The sequence below is a fragment of the Bombina bombina genome, chromosome 6, assembly GCF_027579735.1.
Source record: "Bombina bombina isolate aBomBom1 chromosome 6, aBomBom1.pri, whole genome shotgun sequence".
Taxonomy (NCBI): Eukaryota; Metazoa; Chordata; class Amphibia; order Anura; family Bombinatoridae; genus Bombina; species Bombina bombina.
The window spans coordinates 896,311,437-896,329,823 of NC_069504.1; the positions used below are offsets into that span (position 1 = coordinate 896,311,437).

General features: G+C 43.2%; 1 protein-coding gene across 3 annotated transcripts in view; it reads left to right on the forward strand.

Annotated features, from left to right (window-relative positions):
* UACA (uveal autoantigen with coiled-coil domains and ankyrin repeats) overlaps window positions 1-18,387 on the forward strand; it is a 247,718-nt gene that overhangs the window by 124,660 nt on the left and 104,671 nt on the right. For all 3 annotated transcript variants that reach the window (XM_053718478.1, XM_053718477.1, XM_053718479.1), the window contains exon 3: window positions 880-968. In XM_053718478.1, the coding sequence (XP_053574453.1) occupies window positions 880-968 (89 nt within the window). The remainder of the gene's footprint in view (window positions 1-879; window positions 969-18,387) is intronic.

Genomic DNA, 18,387 nt, shown 5'->3' on the forward strand with positions numbered 1-18,387 from the left:
ATAACTGCACTACATTGCCATGCAAGCAGAAATAAAAGCTTTCACAAGCTGGCACCTCTTTACCTGTAAGTTGCAAATTAAAAACACTTACTCTGTTTCTATTCTGCTTTTGGCATAACCCTACTCAAGTTATATGTTTAGAGTTGAAAAATGTATGTTTTACCTTTTTGTGGTATAAGTTCCACCACTGACAGTAAATAACTGTTGTTACACAAGTACACAGGTTTTATTTTTTTATTTTACCAGCAGAAGATCAGAGGCATAGTCGGTTTTGGCTACGGATCAGGGAAGTGTGTCAACAATAATTAGGAAACAAGGTGGTTCATAAAAAACGAACACTTGTTCCATTTAGATTTAAAATGTCAACACGCAATACTCTGCACTTAGAAAACGTTTGACAGACTTTAACCAAATTGGATGTGTTTCTTAGGATACTTGTGTGTTCCTCAGAGGAAGAGGGAGGCAATAGAGTAGCTCAGGGTGTAAGTAAGAATGAGGAACAGAGCCAGGCAGCAGTCTAGAATTATATTGATGTTACAGTTTTTCTTGTCTCTATGTCATGTAGATTCAAGGAATGCCATCTTTCAGCTCTGCCTTATACTGGTGTTTAGCAAAGAGATCTAGTTTAGAGGAAATATCTGGACTTTTTTTTATACAAACTGAGTCTTCTTGTGTCCACTATAATAAATGTATTACTCTTACTTTAACATGTGGGAGTGCTCTGCCTATAAACTGGGGCAACATGAGTTAATTTATGACTGCTCAATTAAAGTTTTTAAAAGGCCTTCTTAAAATGTTGTAAACCATAAATGTATTATTGGATATGCTACAAAAGCAGAAGGAAAAGTAATTGTTGTTTTGTTTTTCTACTGCATTTAGGTTCCATGCTGTAGCCTCAAAGGGTCACCTGGAGTGCCTGAATGCCATCTTGTTGCATGGGGTGGATCTCACAGCTCCAGATGCTGCTGGTATGTGAATGGACAATGTGGCATATTCAGAGCTAGGTTATTGTGTGATGCATCTATATCTTTAAAAAACCATTAATTACAGTAGAAGTGCTTAATAAAAAGACAATGCAATAGCGCTTACTCTGAATTTTAAATAAGCAGTCTATTTTTCTGACAAATTTTAAAATTTCCTTAAAGGGACAGTCTACTTGAAAATGTTTGTTTAAAAAAACAGACAATGCCTTTATTACCCAGTCTCCAGTTTTGCTTAACCAACATTGTGATATTAACACACTTATTACCTCTCTGATCACCTTGTATCTAAGCCTCTGCAGACTGCCCCCTTATCTCAGTGCTTTTGACGGACATAAATTTTAGTAATGACTCCTAAATAACTCCAAAGGAGTGAACACTCATGTAATTGGCAAGAGTCCATGAGCTAGTGACGTATGGGATATACATTCCTACAAGGAGGGGCAAAGTCTCCCAAACCTCAAAATGCCTATAAATACACCCCCACCACACCCACAATTCAGTTTTACAAACTTTGCCTCCTATGGAGGTGGTGAAGAAAGTTTGTGCTAGATTTCTACGTTGATATGCGCTTCTCAGTATGCTGAAGCCCGGTTCCTCTCAGAGTGCAGTGAATGACAGAGGGATGTGAAGGGAGTATTACCTATTGAATACAATGGTCATCCTAACGGGGATCTATTTCATAGGTTCTCTGTTATCGGTCGTAGAGATTCATCTCCTACCTCCCTTTTCAGATCGACGATATACTCTTATATACCATTACCTCTACTGATTCTCGTTTCAGTACTGGTTTGGCTATCTACTTTATGTAGATGAGTGTCTTTTGGTAAGTATGTTTTCTTTTATTTATATGTAAAGTTCTAAATATATGTTTTGTACTTATATTTGCCATGATTCAGGTTAATCAGTATATTTCCTTTTCGCAGACTGTCAGTTTCATTTTGGGAAATGCATATTAAAAAAAAAATAAAAAAATTTTACCTGAGATTTTCAAATTGACTCTCTTTTTAAATTGCGGGCTGTTAGGCTCGCGGGAGCGCAAAATGCTATAATTTATTGCGTCATTCTTGGCGCGAGACTTTTTTGGCGCGAGAATTACGTTTGACGTTTTTTCGTCATTTCCGGCGTCTTAGTTGGCGCTGAGAATTTTCACGTAGTTGCGTCATCTATGACGCTCGTGTTTGTTGCAGACGTTCTTGGCGCCAAAAAATATTTTGTCCGTTCTGGGCGTCATACTTGGCGCCAGATTTCTGACATTATTTAAGTCTTTATTTCTCCAACATAGGTGTGTCCGGTCCACGGCGTCATCCTTACTTGTGGGATATTCTCTTCCCCAACAGGAAATGGCAAAGAGCCCAGCAAAGCTGGTCACATGATCCCTCCTAGGCTCCGCCTACCCCAGTCATTCTCTTTGCCGTTGTACAGGCAACATCTCCACGGAGATGGCTTAGTTTTTTAGTGTTTAACTGTAGTTTTTATTATTCAATCAAGAGTTTGTTATTTTAAAATAGTGCTGGTATGTACTATTTACTCAGAAACAGAAAAGAGATGAAGATTTCTGTTTGTATGAGGAAAATGATTTTAGCACCGTAACTAAAATCCATGGCTGTTCCACACAGGACTGTTGAGAGCAATTAACTTCAGTTGGGGGAACAGTGTGCAGTCTCTTGCTGCTTGAGGTATGACACATTCTAACAAGACGATGTAATGCTGGAAGCTGTCATTTTTTCCCTATGGGATCCGGTAAGCCATGTTTATTACGATGGTAAATAAGGGCTTCACAAGGGCTTATTAAGATTGTAGACTTTTCTGGGCTAAATCGATTCAGTTTTAAAACATATTTAGCCCTGAGGAATCATTTTATCTGGGTTTATTGATATTATTATATCGGCAGGCACTGTATTAGACACCTTATTTCTCTGGGGCTTTCCCTAAGCATAAGCAGAGCCTCATTTTCGCGCCGGTGTGGCGCACTTGTTTTTGAGAGGCATGGCATGCAGTCGCATGTGAGAGGAGCTCTGATACTTAGAAAAGACTTTCTGAAGGCGTCATTTGGTATCGTATTCCCCTTTGGGTTTGGTTGGGTTTCAGCAAAGCAGATACCAGGGACTGTAAAGGGGTTAAAGTGTTAAAACGGCTCCGGTTCCGTTATTTTAAGGGTTAAAGCTTCCAAATTTGGTGTGCAATACTTTTAAGGCTTTAAGACACTGTGGTGAAAATTTGGTGAATTTTGTACAATTCCTTCATGTTTTTTCGCAATTGCAGTAATAAAGTGTGTTCAGTTTAAAATTTAAAGTGACAGTAACGGTTTTATTTTAAAACGTTTTTTGTACTTTATTATCAAGTTTATGCCTGTTTAACATGTCTGAACTACCAGATAGACTGTGTTCTGAATGTGGGGAAGCCAGAATTCCTGTTCATTTAAATAAATGTGATTTATGTGACAATGACAATGATGCCCAAGATGATTCCTCAAGTGAGGGGAGTAAGCATGGTACTGCATCATTCCCTCCTTCGTCTACACGAGTTTTGCCCACTCAGGAGGCCCCTAGTACATCTAGCGCGCCAATACTCCTTACTATGCAACAATTAACGGCTGTAATGGATAATTCTGTCAAAAACATTTTAGCCAAAATGAACCCTTGTCAGCGTAAGCGTGGCTGCTCTGTTTTAGTTACTGAAGAGCATGACGACGCTGATATTAATATCTCTGAAGGGCCCCTAACCCAATCTGAGGGGGCCAGGGAGGTTTTGTCTGAGGGAGAAATTACTGATTCAGGGAACATTTCTCAACAGGCTGAACCTGATGTAATTGCATTTAAATTTAAGTTGGAACATCTCCGCATTCTGCTTAAGGAGGTATTATCCACTCTGGATGATTGTGAAAAGTTGGTCATCCCAGAGAAACTATGTAAAATGGACAAGTTCCTAGAGGTGCCGGAGCTCCCAGAAGCTTTTCCTATACCCAAGCGGGTGGCGGACATTGTTAATAAAGAATGGGAAAGGCCCGGTATTCCTTTCGTCCCTCCCCCCATATTTAAAAAATTGTTTCCTATGGTCGACCCCAGAAAGGACTTATGGCAGACAGTCCCCAAGGTCGAGGGAGCGGTCTCTACTTTAAACAAACGCACCACTATACCCATAGAGGATAGTTGTGCTTTCAAAGATCCTATGGATAAAAAATTAGAAGGTTTGCTTAAAAAGATGTTTGTTCAGCAGGGTTACCTTCTACAACCAATTTCATGCATTGTCCCTGTCACTACAGCCGCATGTTTCTGGTTTGATGAACTGATAAAGGTACTCGATAGTGATTCTCCTCCTTATGAGGAGATTATGGACAGAATCAATGCTCTCAAATTGGCTAATTCTTTCACCCTAGACGCCACTTTGCAATTGGCTAGGTTAGCGGCTAAGAATTCTGGGTTTGCTATTGTGGCGCGCAGAGCGCTTTGGTTGAAATCTTGGTCGGCTGACGCGTCTTCCAAGAACAAGCTACTAAACATTCCTTTCAAGGGGAAAACGCTGTTTGGCCCTGACTTGAAAGAGATTATCTCGGATATCACTGGGGGTAAGGGCCACGCCCTTCCTCAGGATCGGCCTTTCAAGGCGAAAAATAGACCTAATTTTCGTCCCTTTCGTAAAAACGGTCCAGCCCAAAGTGCTACGTCCTCTAAGCAAGAGGGTAATACTTCTCAAGCCAAGCCAGCTTGGAGACCAATGCAAGGCTGGAACAAGGGAAAGCAGGCCAAGAAGCCTGCCACTGCTACCAAGACAGCATGAAATATTGGCCCCCGATCCGGGACCGGATCTGGTGGGGGGCAGACTCTCTCTCTTCGCTCAGGCTTGGGCAAGAGATGTTCTGGATCCTTGGGCGCTAGAAATAGTCTCCCAGGGTTATCTTCTGGAATTCAAGGGACTTCCCCCAAGGGGGAGGTTCCACAGGTCTCAGTTGTCTTCAGACCACATAAAAAGACAGGCGTTCTTACATTGTGTAGAAGACCTGTTAAAAATGGGAGTGATTCATCCTGTTCCACTAAGAGAACAAGGGATGGGGTTCTACTCCAATCTGTTCATAGTTCCCAAAAAAGAGGGAACGTTCAGACCAATCTTAGATCTCAAGATCTTAAACAAGTTTCTCAAGGTTCCATCTTTCAAGATGGAAACCATTCGAACTATTCTTCCTTCCATCCAGGAGGGTCAATTCATGACCACGGTGGATTTAAAGGATGCGTATCTACATATTCCTATCCACAAGGAACATCATCGGTTCCTAAGGTTTGCATTCCTGGACAAACATTACCAGTTCGTGGCGCTTCCTTTCGGATTAGCCACTGCTCCAAGGATTTTCACAAAGGTACTAGGCTCTCTTCTAGCGGTGCTAAGACCAAGGGGCATTGCAGTAGTACCTTACCTGGACGACATTCTGATTCAGGCGTCGTCCCTTCCTCAAGCAAAGGCTCACACGGACATTGTCCTGGCCTTTCTCAGATCTCACGGCTGGAAAGTGAACGTGGAAAAGAGTTCTCTATCCCCGTCAACAAGGGTTCCCTTCTTGGGAACAATTATAGACTCTTTAGAAATGAGGATCTTTCTTACAGAGGCCAGAAAAACAAAACTTCTAGACTCTTGTCGGATACTTCATTCCGTTCCTCTTCCTTCCATAGCTCAGTGCATGGAAGTGATCGGGTTGATGGTAGCGGCGATGGACATAGTTCCTTTTGCGCGCATTCATCTAAGACCATTACAACTGTGCATGCTCAGTCAGTGGAATGGGGACTATACAGACTTGTCTCCGAAGATACAAGTAAATCAGAGGACCAGAGACTCACTCCGTTGGTGGCTGTCCCTGGACAATCTGTCTCAAGGGATGACGTTCCGCAGACCAGAGTGGGTCATTGTCACGACCGACGCCAGTCTGATGGGCTGGGGCGCGGTCTGGGGATCCCTGAAAGCTCAGGGTCTTTGGTCTCGGGAAGAATCTCTTCTACCGATAAATATTCTGGAACTGAGAGCGATATTCAATGCTCTCAAGGCCTGGCCTCGGCTAGCGAGGACCAAGTTCATACGGTTTCAATCAGACAACATGACAACTGTTGCGTACATCAACCATCAGGGGGGAACAAGGAGTTCTCTAGCGATGGAAGAAGTGACCAAAATCATTCTATGGGCGGAGTCTCACTCCTGCCACCTGTCTGCTATCCACATCCCAGGAGTGGAAAATTGGGAAGCGGATTTTCTGAGTCGTCAGACATTGCATCCGGGGGAGTGGGAACTCCATCCGGAAATCTTTGCCCAAGTCACTCACCTGTGGGGCATTCCAGACATGGATCTGATGGCCTCTCGTCAGAACTTCAAAGTTCCTTGCTACGGGGCCAGATCCAGGGATCCCAAGGCGGCTCTAGTGGATGCACTAGTAGCACCTTGGACCTTCAAACTAGCTTATGTGTTCCCGCCATTTCCTCTCATCCCCAGGCTGGTAGCCAGGATCAATCAGGAGAGGGCGTCGGTGATCTTGATAGCTCCTGCGTGGCCACGCAGGACTTGGTATGCAGATCTGGTGAATATGTCATCGGCTCCATCTTGGAAGCTACCTTTGAGACGAGACCTTCTTGTTCAGGGTCCGTTCGAACATCCGAATCTGGTTTCACTCCAGCTGACTGCTTGGAGATTGAACGCTTGATTTTATCGAAGCGAGGATTCTCAGATTCTGTTATCGATACTCTTGTTCAGGCCAGAAAGCCTGTAACTAGAAAGATTTACCACAAAATTTGGACAAAATATATCTGTTGGTGTGAATCTAAAGGATTCCCTTGGGACAAGGTTAAGATTCCTAGGATTCTATCCTTCCTTCAAGAAGGATTGGAAAAAGGATTATCTGCTAGTTCCCTGAAGGGACAGATTTCGGCCTTGTCGGTATTACTTCACAAAAAGCTGGCAGCTGTGCCAGATGTTCAAGCCTTTGTTCAGGCTCTGGTTAGAATCAAGCCTGTTTACAAACCTTTGACTCCTCCTTGGAGTCTCAATTTAGTTCTTTCAGTTCTTCAGGGGGTTCCGTTTGAACCCTTACATTCCGTTGATATTAAGTTATTATCTTGGAAAGTTTTGTTTTTAGTTGCGATTTCTTCTGCTAGAAGAGTCTCAGAATTATCTGCTCTGCAGTGTTCTCCTCCTTATCTGGTGTTCCATGCAGATAAGGTGGTTTTACGTACTAAACCTGGTTTTCTTCCAAAAGTTGTTTCTAACAAAAACATTAACCAGGAGATTATCGTACCTTCTCTGTGTCCAAAACCAGTTTCAAAGAAGGAACGTTTGTTGCACAATTTGGATGTTGTTCGCGCTCTAAAATTCTATTTAGATGCTACAAAGGATTTTAGACAAACATCTTCCTTGTTTGTTGTTTATTCAGGTAAAAGGAGAGGTCAAAAAGCAACTTCTACCTCTCTCTCTTTTTGGATTAAAAGCATCATCAGATTGGCTTACGAGACTGCCGGACGGCAGCCTCCCGAAAGAATCACAGCTCATTCCACTAGGGCTGTGGCTTCCACATGGGCCTTCAAGAACGAGGCTTCTGTTGATCAGATATGTAGGGCAGCGACTTGGTCTTCACTGCACACTTTTACCAAATTTTACAAGTTTGATACTTTTGCTTCTTCTGAGGCTATTTTTGGGAGAAAGGTTTTGCAAGCCGTGGTGCCTTCCATTTAGGTGACCTGATTTGCTCCCTCCCTTCATCCGTGTCCTAAAGCTTTGGTATTGGTTCCCACAAGTAAGGATGACGCCGTGGACCGGACACACCTATGTTGGAGAAAACAGAATTTATGTTTACCTGATAAATTTCTTTCTCCAACGGTGTGTCCGGTCCACGGCCCGCCCTGGTTTTTTAATCAGGTCTGATAATTTATTTTCTTTAACTACAGTCACCACGGTACCATATGGTTTCTCCTATGCAAATATTCCTCCTTAACGTCGGTCGAATGACTGGGGTAGGCGGAGCCTAGGAGGGATCATGTGACCAGCTTTGCTGGGCTCTTTGCCATTTCCTGTTGGGGAAGAGAATATCCCACAAGTAAGGATGACGCCGTGGACCGGACACACCGTTGGAGAAAGAAATTTATCAGGTAAACATAAATTCTGTTTTCATTTTGCTTCTGGTTTCCAGAGGCTTATTTTGTTTGCATTTTTTCCCATTCCTGAAACTGTCATATAAGGAAATTGATATTTTGCTTTATATGTTGTTTCTCCAACATAGGTGTGTCCGGTCCACGGCGTCATCCTTACTTGTGGGATATTCTCTTCCCCAACAGGAAATGGCAAAGAGCCCAGCAAAGCTGGTCACATGATCCCTCCTAGGCTCCGCCTACCCCAGTCATTCTCTTTGCCGTTGCACAGGCAACATCTCCACGGAGATGGCTAAGAGTTTTTTGGTGTTTAAATGTAGTTTTTATTCTTCAATCAAGAGTTTGTTATTTTAAAATAGTGCTGGTATGTACTATTTACTCTGAAACAGAAAAGAGATGAAGATTTCTGTTTGTAAGAGGAAAATGATTTTAGCAACCGTTACTAAAATCGATGGCTGTTTCCACACAGGACTGTTGAGATGAATTAACTTCAGTTGGGGGAAACAGTGGGCAGACTTTTGCTGCTTGAGGTATGACACATTTCTAACAAGACTTGGTAATGCTGGAAGCTGTCATTTTCCCTATGGGAACCGGTAAGCCATTTTCTTAGTTTAGTATAAGAATAAAGGGCTTCACAAGGGCTTTAAAGACTGGTAGACATTTTTCTGGGCTAAAACGATTACTTTATAAGTATATTTAGTGGATTATAACTATAAATAGTTCTTTTAATCTTGGGGATGTATTAAAAAAAACGGCAGGCACTGTATTGGACACCTTTTTCACTGGGGGCCTTTTCTAGTCATAGGCAGAGCCTCATTTTCGCGCCACTAATGCGCAGTTGTTTTTGGAGAGCAAGGCATGCAGATGCATGTGTGAGGAGCTAAGAACCACTGAAAAAGCTTATTGAAGGCGTCATTTGGTATCGTATTCCCCTCTGGGCTTGGTTTGGTCTCAGCAAAGCAGATACCAGGGACTGTATAGGGGTTAAATGTAAAAACGGCTCCGGTTCCGTTATTTTAAGAGTTAAAGCTTTCAAATTTGGTGTGCAATACTTTTAAGGCTTTAAGACACTGTGGTGAAATTTTGGTGAATTTTGAACAATTCCTTCATACTTTTTCACATATTCAGTAATAAAGTGTGTTCAGTTTAAAATTTAAAGTGACAGTAACGGTTTTATTTTAAAACGTTTTTTGTGCTTTGTTATCAAGTTTATGCCTGTTAACATGTCTGAACCATCAGATAGACGATGTTCTGTATGTTTGGAAGCCAAGGTTCCTCCCCATTTAAATATATGTGATGAATGTGACATAGTGTCCAAACAAAGTAGGGACAATGATGCCACTGATAATGATGTTGCCCAAAATGATTCCTCAAGCGAGGGGAGTAAGCATGGTACTGCATCATCCCCTTCTGTGTCTACACCAGTCTTGCCCACACAAGAGGCCCCTAGTACATCTAGTGCGCCAATCCTTCTTACTATGCAACAATTAACGGCTGTAATGGATAATTCTATTAAAAACATTTTGTCCAAAATGCCCACTTATCAGAGAAAGCGCGATTGCTCTGTTTTAGATACTGAAGAGCATGAGGACGCTGATGATAATGGTTCTGACATACCCTCACACCAATCTGAAGGGGCCAGGAGGGAGGTTTTGTCTGAGGGAGAAATTTCAGATTCAGGAAAAATTTCTCAACAAGCTGAACCTGATGTTATTACTTTTAAATTTAAATTAGAACATCTCCGCGCTCTGCTTAAGGAGGTGTTATCTACTCTGGATGATTGTGACAATTTGGTCATTCCAGAGAAGTTATGTAAGATGGACAAGTTCCTAGAGGTCCCGGTGCCCCCCGATGCTTTTCCTATACCCAAGCGGGTGGCGGACATTGTAAATAAGGAATGGGAAAGGCCCGGCATACCTTTTGTTCCTCCCCCTATATTTAAAAAATTATTTCCTATGGTCGACCCCAGAAAGGACTTATGGCAGACAGTCCCCAAGGTCGAGGGGGCGGTTTCTACTCTAAACAAACGCACTACTATCCCTATAGAAGATAGTTGTGCTTTCAAAGATCCTATGGATAAAAAATTAGAGGGTTTGCTTAAAAAGATGTTTGTTCAGCAAGGTTACCTTCTACAACCAATTTCATGCATTGTTCCTGTCACTACAGCAGCGTGTTTCTGGTTCGAAGAACTAGAAAAGTCGCTCAATAAAGACTCTTCGTATGAGGAGGTTATGGACAGAGTTCAAGCACTTAAATTGGCTAACTCTTTTATCTTAGACGCCACTTTGCAATTAGCTAGATTAGCGGCGAAAAATTCAGGTTTTGCTATTGTGGCGCGCAGAGCGCTTTGGCTAAAGTCTTGGTCAGCGGATGTGTCCTCCAAGAACAAATTGCTTAACATCCCTTTCAAAGGTAAAACGCTGTTTGGCCCTGACTTGAAAGAGATTATTTCAGACATCACTGGGGGAAAGGGCCACGCCCTTCCTCAGGATAGGTCTTTAAAGGCTAAAAATAAGCCAAATTTTCGTCCCTTTCGCAGAAACGGACCAGCCTCAAATTCTACACCCTCTAAGCAAGAGGGTAATAGTTCTCAAACCAAACCAGCCTGGAGACCGATGCAAGGCTGGAACAAGGGTAAGCAGGCCAAGAAACTTGCCACTGCTACTAAAACAGCATGTAGTGTTGGCCCCCGATCCGGGACCGGATCTGGTGGGGGGCAGACTCTCTCTCTTTGCTCAGGCTTGGGCAAGAGATGTTCAGGATCCTTGGGCGCTAGAAATAGTTTCTCAAGGTTATCTCCTGGAATTCAAGGAACTACACCCAAGAGGGAGGTTCCACAGGTCTCAATTGTCTTCAAACCAAATAAAAAGACAGGCATTCTTACATTGTGTAGAAGACCTGTTAAGAATGGGAGTGATTCATCCTGTTCCATTAGGAGAACAAGGGATGGGGTTTTACTCCAATCTGTTCATAGTTCCCAAAAAAGAAGGAACATTCAGACCAATTTTAGATCTCAAGATTCTAAACAAATTTCTCAGGGTTCCATCGTTCAAGATGGAAACCATTCGAACAATTCTTCCTACCATCCAGGAAGGTCAATTCATGACCACGGTGGATTTAAAGGATGCGTATCTACATATTCCTATCCACAAGGAACATCATCGGTTCCTAAGGTTCGCCTTTCTGGACAAGCATTACCAGTTTGTGGCACTTCCGTTCGGATTAGCCACTGCTCCAAGGATTTTCACAAAGGTACTAGGGTCCCTTCTAGCGGTGCTAAGACCAAGGGGCATTGCAGTAGTACCTTACTTGGACGACATACTGATTCAAGCATCGTCTCTGTCAAAAGCAAAGGCTCATACGGACATTGTCCTAGCCTTTCTCAGATCTCACGGGTGGAAAGTGAACATAGAAAAAAGTTCTCTGTCCCCGTCAACAAGAGTTCCCTTCTTGGGAACAATAATAGACTCCTTAGAAATGAAGATTTTTCTGACAGAGGCCAGAAAATCAAAACTTCTAAGCTCTTGTCAAGTACTTCATTCTGTTCTTCTTCCTTCCATAGCACAGTGCATGGAAGTAATAGGTTTGATGGTTGCGGCAATGGACATAGTTCCTTTTGCACGAATTCATCTAAGACCATTACAACTGTGCATGCTCAGACAGTGGAATGGGGATTATACAGACTTGTCTCCGACGATCCAAGTAGATCAAAGAACCAGAGATTCACTCCGTTGGTGGCTGAACCTGGACAACCTGTCACAGGGAATGAGCTTCCGCAGACCAGAGTGGGTCATTGTCACGACCGACGCCAGTCTGGTGGGCTGGGGCGCGGTCTGGGAACCCCTGAAAGCTCAGGGTCTATGGTCTCGGGAAGAATCTCTTCTCCCGATAAACATTCTGGAACTGCGAGCGATATTCAATGCTCTCAAAGCTTGGCCTCAACTAGCAAAGGCCAAATTCATAAGGTTTCGATCAGACAACATGACGACTGTTGCATATATCAACCATCAGGGGGGAACAAGGAGTTCCCTGGCGATGGAGGAAGTGAACAAAATAATTCAATGGGCGGAGAATCACTCCTGCCACTTGTCTGCAATCCACATCCCAGGAGTGGAAAATTGGGAAGCGGATTTTCTGAGTTGCCAGACTTTCCATCCGGGGGAGTGGGAACTCCATCCGGAAATCTTTGCCCAAATAACTCAATTATGGGGCATTCCAGACATGGACCTGATGGCGTCTCGTCAGAACTTCAAGGTTCCTTGCTACGGGTCCAGATCCAGGGATTCCAGGGCGACTCTAGTAGATGCACTGATAGCGCCTTGGACCTTCAACCTAGCTTATGTATTCCCACCGTTCCCTCTCATTCCCAGGCTGGTAGCCAGGATCAATCAGGAGAGGGCTTCGGTGATCTTGATAGCTCCTGCGTGGCCACGCAGAACTTGGTATGCAGTCCTGGTGAATATGTCATCGGCTCCACCATGGAAGCTACCTTTGAGACAGGACCTTCTTGTTCAAGGTCCATTCGAACATCCGAATCTGGCTTCACTCCAACTGACTGCTTGGAGATTGAACGCTTGATTTTATCAAAGCGTGGGTTTTCAGATTCTGTCATTGATACTCTTGTTCAGGCTAGAAAGCCTGTAACTAGGAAAATTTACCATAAAATATGGAAAAAATATATTTGTTGGTGTGAATCTAAAGGATTCCCATGGAACAAGATAAAAATTCCTAAGATTCTATCCTTTCTACAGGAGGGTTTGGAGAAAGGATTATCTGCAAGATCTTTGAAGGGACAGATTTCTGCTTTATCTGTTTTACTTCACAAAAAACTGGCGGCTGTGCCAGATGTTCAAGCTTTTGTTCAGGCTCTGGTTAGAATCAAGCCTGTTTACAAACCTTTGACTCCTCCTTGGAGTCTCAATTTAGTTCTTTCAGTTCTTCAAGGGGTTCCGTTTGAACCCTTACATTCCGTAGATATTAAGTTACTATCTTGGAAAGTTTTGTTTTTGGTTGCAATTTCTTCTGCTAGAAGAGTTTCAGAGTTATCTGCTCTGCAGTGTTCTCCTCCTTATCTGGTGTTCCATGCAGATAAGGTGGTTTTGCGTACTAAACCTGGTTTTCTTCCGAAAGTTGTTTCTAACAAAAACATTAACCAGGAGATAGTTGTGCCTTCTTTGTGTCCGAATCCAGTTTCAAAGAAGGAACGTTTGTTACACAATTTGGATGTAGTTCGTGCTCTAAAATTCTATTTAGAGGCTACAAAGGATTTCAGACAAACATCTTCTTTGTTTGTTGTTTATTCTGGTAAAAGGAGAGGTCAAAAAGCAACTTCTACCTCTCTCTCTTTTTGGCTTAAAAGCATCATCCGATTGGCTTATGAGACTGCCGGACGGCAGCCTCCTGAAAGAATCACAGCTCACTCCACTAGGGCTGTGGCTTCCACATGGGCCTTCAAGAACGAGGCTTCTGTTGATCAGATATGTAAGGCAGCGACTTGGTCTTCACTGCACACTTTTACCAAATTTTACAAATTTGATACTTTTGCTTCTTCTGAGGCTATTTTTGGGAGAAAGGTTTTGCAAGCCGTGGTGCCTTCCATCTAGGTGACCTGATTTGCTCCCTCCCATCATCCGTGTCCTAAAGCTTTGGTATTGGTTCCCACAAGTAAGGATGACGCCGTGGACCGGACACACCTATGTTGGAGAAAACAGAATTTATGCTTACCTTATAAATTACTTTCTCCAACGGTGTGTCCGGTCCACGGCCCGCCCTGGTTTTTTTAATCAGGTCTGATGAATTATTTTCTCTAACTACAGTCACCACGGTATCATATGATTTCTCCTATGCATATTCCTCCTTTACGTCGGTCGAATGACTGGGGTAGGCGGAGCCTAGGAGGGATCATGTGACCAGCTTTGCTGGGCTCTTTGCCATTTCCTGTTGGGGAAGAGAATATCCCACAAGTAAGGATGACGCCGTGGACCGGACACACCGTTGGAGAAAGTAATTTATCAGGTAAGCATAAATTCTGTTTTTTTGTCTTACATTTGCAAGATATCTCAAAACTGTTCCTGTATTAGAAAACATTGTTGGATTCCTGCTGACTGATATCAGACCTACCCAAGCTAAGTTCATTTATTTTAATGTTATGAATTTTTATCTTTAGCTATGGTTTGTAATAAGTTATCATGATAAACTTTTACATGCAGAAAAAATGTCCATCAGTATTAATGCATTGTCTATTGCTATTCTTTTAACATTTAATGTACAAGATATACCTGGGAATTTATAAAAATATTTTTCTGATTCTATTCTGAAGGCTTTGTCTGCCATCCCGCCTTTTTATAAAATGTAAAGGTCTTTTTCTCCAACATAGGTGTGTCCGGTCCACGGCGTCATCCTTACTTGTGGGATATTCTCTTCCCCAACAGGAAATGGCAAAGAGCCCAGCAAAGCTGGTCACATGATCCCTCCTAGGCTCCGCCTACCCCAGTCATTCTCTTTGCCGTTGTACAGGCAACATCTCCACGGAGATGGCTTAGAGTTTTTTAGTGTTTAACTGTAGTTTTTCATTATTCAATCAAGAGTTTGTTATTTTCAAATAGTGCTGGTACGTACTATTTACTCAGAAACAGAAAAGAGATGAAGAATTCTGTTTGTATGAGGAAAATGATTTTAGCAACCGTAACTAAAATCCATGGCTGTTCCACACAGGACTGTTGAGAGCATTAACTTCAGTTGGGGGAACAGTTTGCAGTCCTTTGCTGCTTGAGGTATGACACATTCTAACAAGACGATGTAATGCTGGAAGCTGTCATTTTCCCTATGGGATCCGGTAAGCCATGTTTATTACGATTGTAAATAAGGGCTTCACAAGGGCTTATTTAGACTGTAGACATTTTTTGGGCTAAATCGATTGATATTAACACTTATTTAGCCTTGAGGAATCATTTATTCTGGGTATTTTGATATAATTATATCGGCAGGCACTGTTTTAGACACCTTATTCTTTAGGGGCTTTCCCAAAGCATAGGCAGAGTCTCATTTTCGCGCCGGTGTTGCGCACTTGTTTTTGAGAGGCATGGCATGCAGTCGCATGTGAGAGGAGCTCTGATACTGATAAAAGACTTCTGAAGGCATCATTTGGTATCGTATTCCCCTTGGGTTTGGTTGGGTCTCAGCAAAGCAGATACCAGGGACTGTAAAGGGGTTAAAGCTTAAAACGGCTCCGGTTCCGTTATTTTAAGGGTTAAAGCTTCCAAAATTGGTGTGCAATATTTTCAAGGCTTTAAGACACTGTGGTGAAAGTTTGGTGAATTTTGAAAAATTCCTTCATGTTTTTTCGCAATTGCAGTAATAAAGTGTGTTCAGTTTAAAATTTAAAGTGACAGTAACGGTTTTATTTCAAAACGTTTTTTGTACTTTCTTATCAAGTTTATGCCTGTTTAACATGTCTGAACTACCAGATAGACTGTGTTCTGAATGTGGGGAAGCCAGAATTCCTATTCATTTAAATAAATGTGATTTATGTGATAATGACAATGATGCCCAAGATGATTCCTCAAGTGAGGGGAGTAAGCATGGTACTGCATCATTCCCTCCTTCGTCTACACGAGTCTTGCCCACTCAGGAGGCCCCTAGTACATCTAGCGCGCCAATACTCCTTACTATGCAACAATTAACGGCTGTAATGGATAATTCTGTCAAAAACATTTTAGCCAAAATGAACCCTTGTCAGCGTAAGCGTGGATGCTCTGTTTTAGTTACTGAAGAGCATGACGACGCTGATATTAATATCTCTGAAGGGCCCCTAACCCAATCTGAGGGAGCCAGGGAGGTTTTGTCTGAGGGAGAAATTACTGATTTAGGGAACATTTCTCAGCAGGCTGAATCTGATGTGATTACTTTTAAATTTAAATTGGAACATCTCCGCATTTTGCTTAAGGAGGTATTATCCACTCTGGATGATTGTGAAAATTTGGTCATCCCAGAGAAACTATGTAAAATGGACAAGTTCCTAGAGGTGCCGGGGCTCCCAGAAGCTTTTCCTATACCCAAGCGGGTGGCGGACATTGTTAATAAAGAATGGGAAAGGCCCGGTATTCCTTTCGTCCCTCCCCCCATATTTAAAAAATTGTTTCCTATGGTCGACCCCAGAAAGGACTTATGGCAGTCAGTCCCCAAGGTCGAGGGAGCGGTTTCTACTTTAAACAAACGCACCACTATTCCCATAGAGGATAGTTGTGCTTTCAAAGATCCTATGGATAAAAAATTAGAAGGTTTGCTTAAAAAGATGTTTGTTCAGCAGGGTTACCTTCTACAACCCATTTCATGCATTGTCCCTGTCACTACAGCCGCATATTTCTGGTTTGATGAACTGATTAAGGTGCTCGATAGTGACTCTCCTCCTTATGAGGAGATTATGGACAGAGTCAATGCTCTCAAATTGGCTAATTCTTTCACTCTAGACGCCTCTTTGCAATTGGCTAAGTTAGCGGCTAAGAATTCTGGGTTTGCTATTGTGGCGCGCAGAGCGCTTTGGTTGAAATCTTGGTCGGCTGATGCGTCTTCCAAGAACAAGCTACTAAACATTCCTTTCAAGGGGAAAACGCTGTTTGGTCCTGACTTGAAAGAGATTATCTCTGATATCACTGGGGGTAAGGGCCATGCCCTTCCTCAGGATCGGCCTTTCAAGGCAAAAAATAGACCTAATTTTCGTCCCTTTCGTAAAAACGGACCAGCCCAAGGTGCTACGTCCTCTAAGCAAGAGGGTAATACTTCTCAGGCCAAGCCAGCTTGGAGACCAATGCAAGGCTGGAACAAGGGAAAGCAGGCAAAGAAACCTGCCACTGCTACCAAGACAGCATGAAATATCGGCCCCCGATCCGGGACCGGATCTGGTGGGGGGCAGACTCTCTCTCTTCGCTCAGGCTTGGGCAAGAGATGTTCTGGATCCTTGGGCGCTAGAAATAGTCTCCCAGGGTTATCTTCTGGAATTCAAGGGACTTCCCCCAAGGGGAAGGTTCCACAGGTCTCAGTTGTCTTCAGACCACATAAAAAGACAGGCGTTCTTACATTGTGTAGAAGACCTGTTAAAAATGGGAGTGATTCATCCTGTTCCATTGAGAGAACAAGGGATGGGGTTCTACTCCAATCTGTTCATAGTTCCCAAAAAAGAGGGAACGTTCAGACCAATCCTAGATCTCAAGATCTTAAACAAATTTCTCAAGGTCCCATCTTTCAAGATGGAAACCATTCGAACTATCCTTCCTTCCATCCAGGAAGGTCAATTCATGACCACGGTGGATTTAAAGGATGCGTATCTACATATTCCTATCCACAAGGAACATCATCGGTTCCTAAGGTTTGCATTCCTGGACAAACATTACCAGTTCGTGGCGCTTCCTTTCGGATTAGCCACTGCTCCAAGGATTTTCACAAAGGTACTAGGGTCCCTTCTAGCTGTGCTAAGACCAAGGGGCATTGCAGTTGTACCTTACCTGGACGACATTCTGATTCAAGCGTCGTCCCTCCCTCGAGCAAAGGCTCACACGGACATCGTCCTGGCCTTTCTCAGATCGCACGGCTGGAAAGTGAACGTGGAAAAGAGTTCTCTATCCCCGTCAACAAGGGTTCCCTTCTTGGGAACAATTATAGACTCCTCAGAAATGAGGATTTTTCTAACAGAGGCCAGAAAGACAAAGCTTCTGGACTCTTGTCGAATACTTCATTCCGTTCCTCTTCCTTCCGTAGCTCAGTGCATGGAAGTGATCGGGTTGATGGTAGCGACAATGGACATAGTTCCTTTTGCGCGCATTCATCTAAGACCATTACAACTGTGCATGCTCAGTCAGTGGAATGGGGACTATACAGACTTGTCTCCAAAGATACAAGTAAATCAGAGGACCAGAGACTCACTCCGTTGGTGGCTGTCCCTGGACAACCTGTCACGAGGGATGACATTCCACAGACCAGAGTGGGTCATTGTCACGACCGACGCCAGTCTGATGGGCTGGGGCGCGGTCTGGGGATCCCTGAAAGCTCAGGGTCTTTGGTCTCGGGAAGAATCTCTTCTACCGATAAATATTCTGGAACTGAGAGCGATATTCAATGCTCTCAAGGCTTGGCCTCAGCTAGCAAGGACCAAGTTCATACGGTTTCAATCAGACAACATGACGACTGTTGCGTACATCAACCATCAGGGGGGAACAAGGAGTTCCCTAGCGATGGAAGAAGTGACCAAGATTATTCTATGGGCGGAGTCTCACTCCTGCCACCTGTCTGCTATC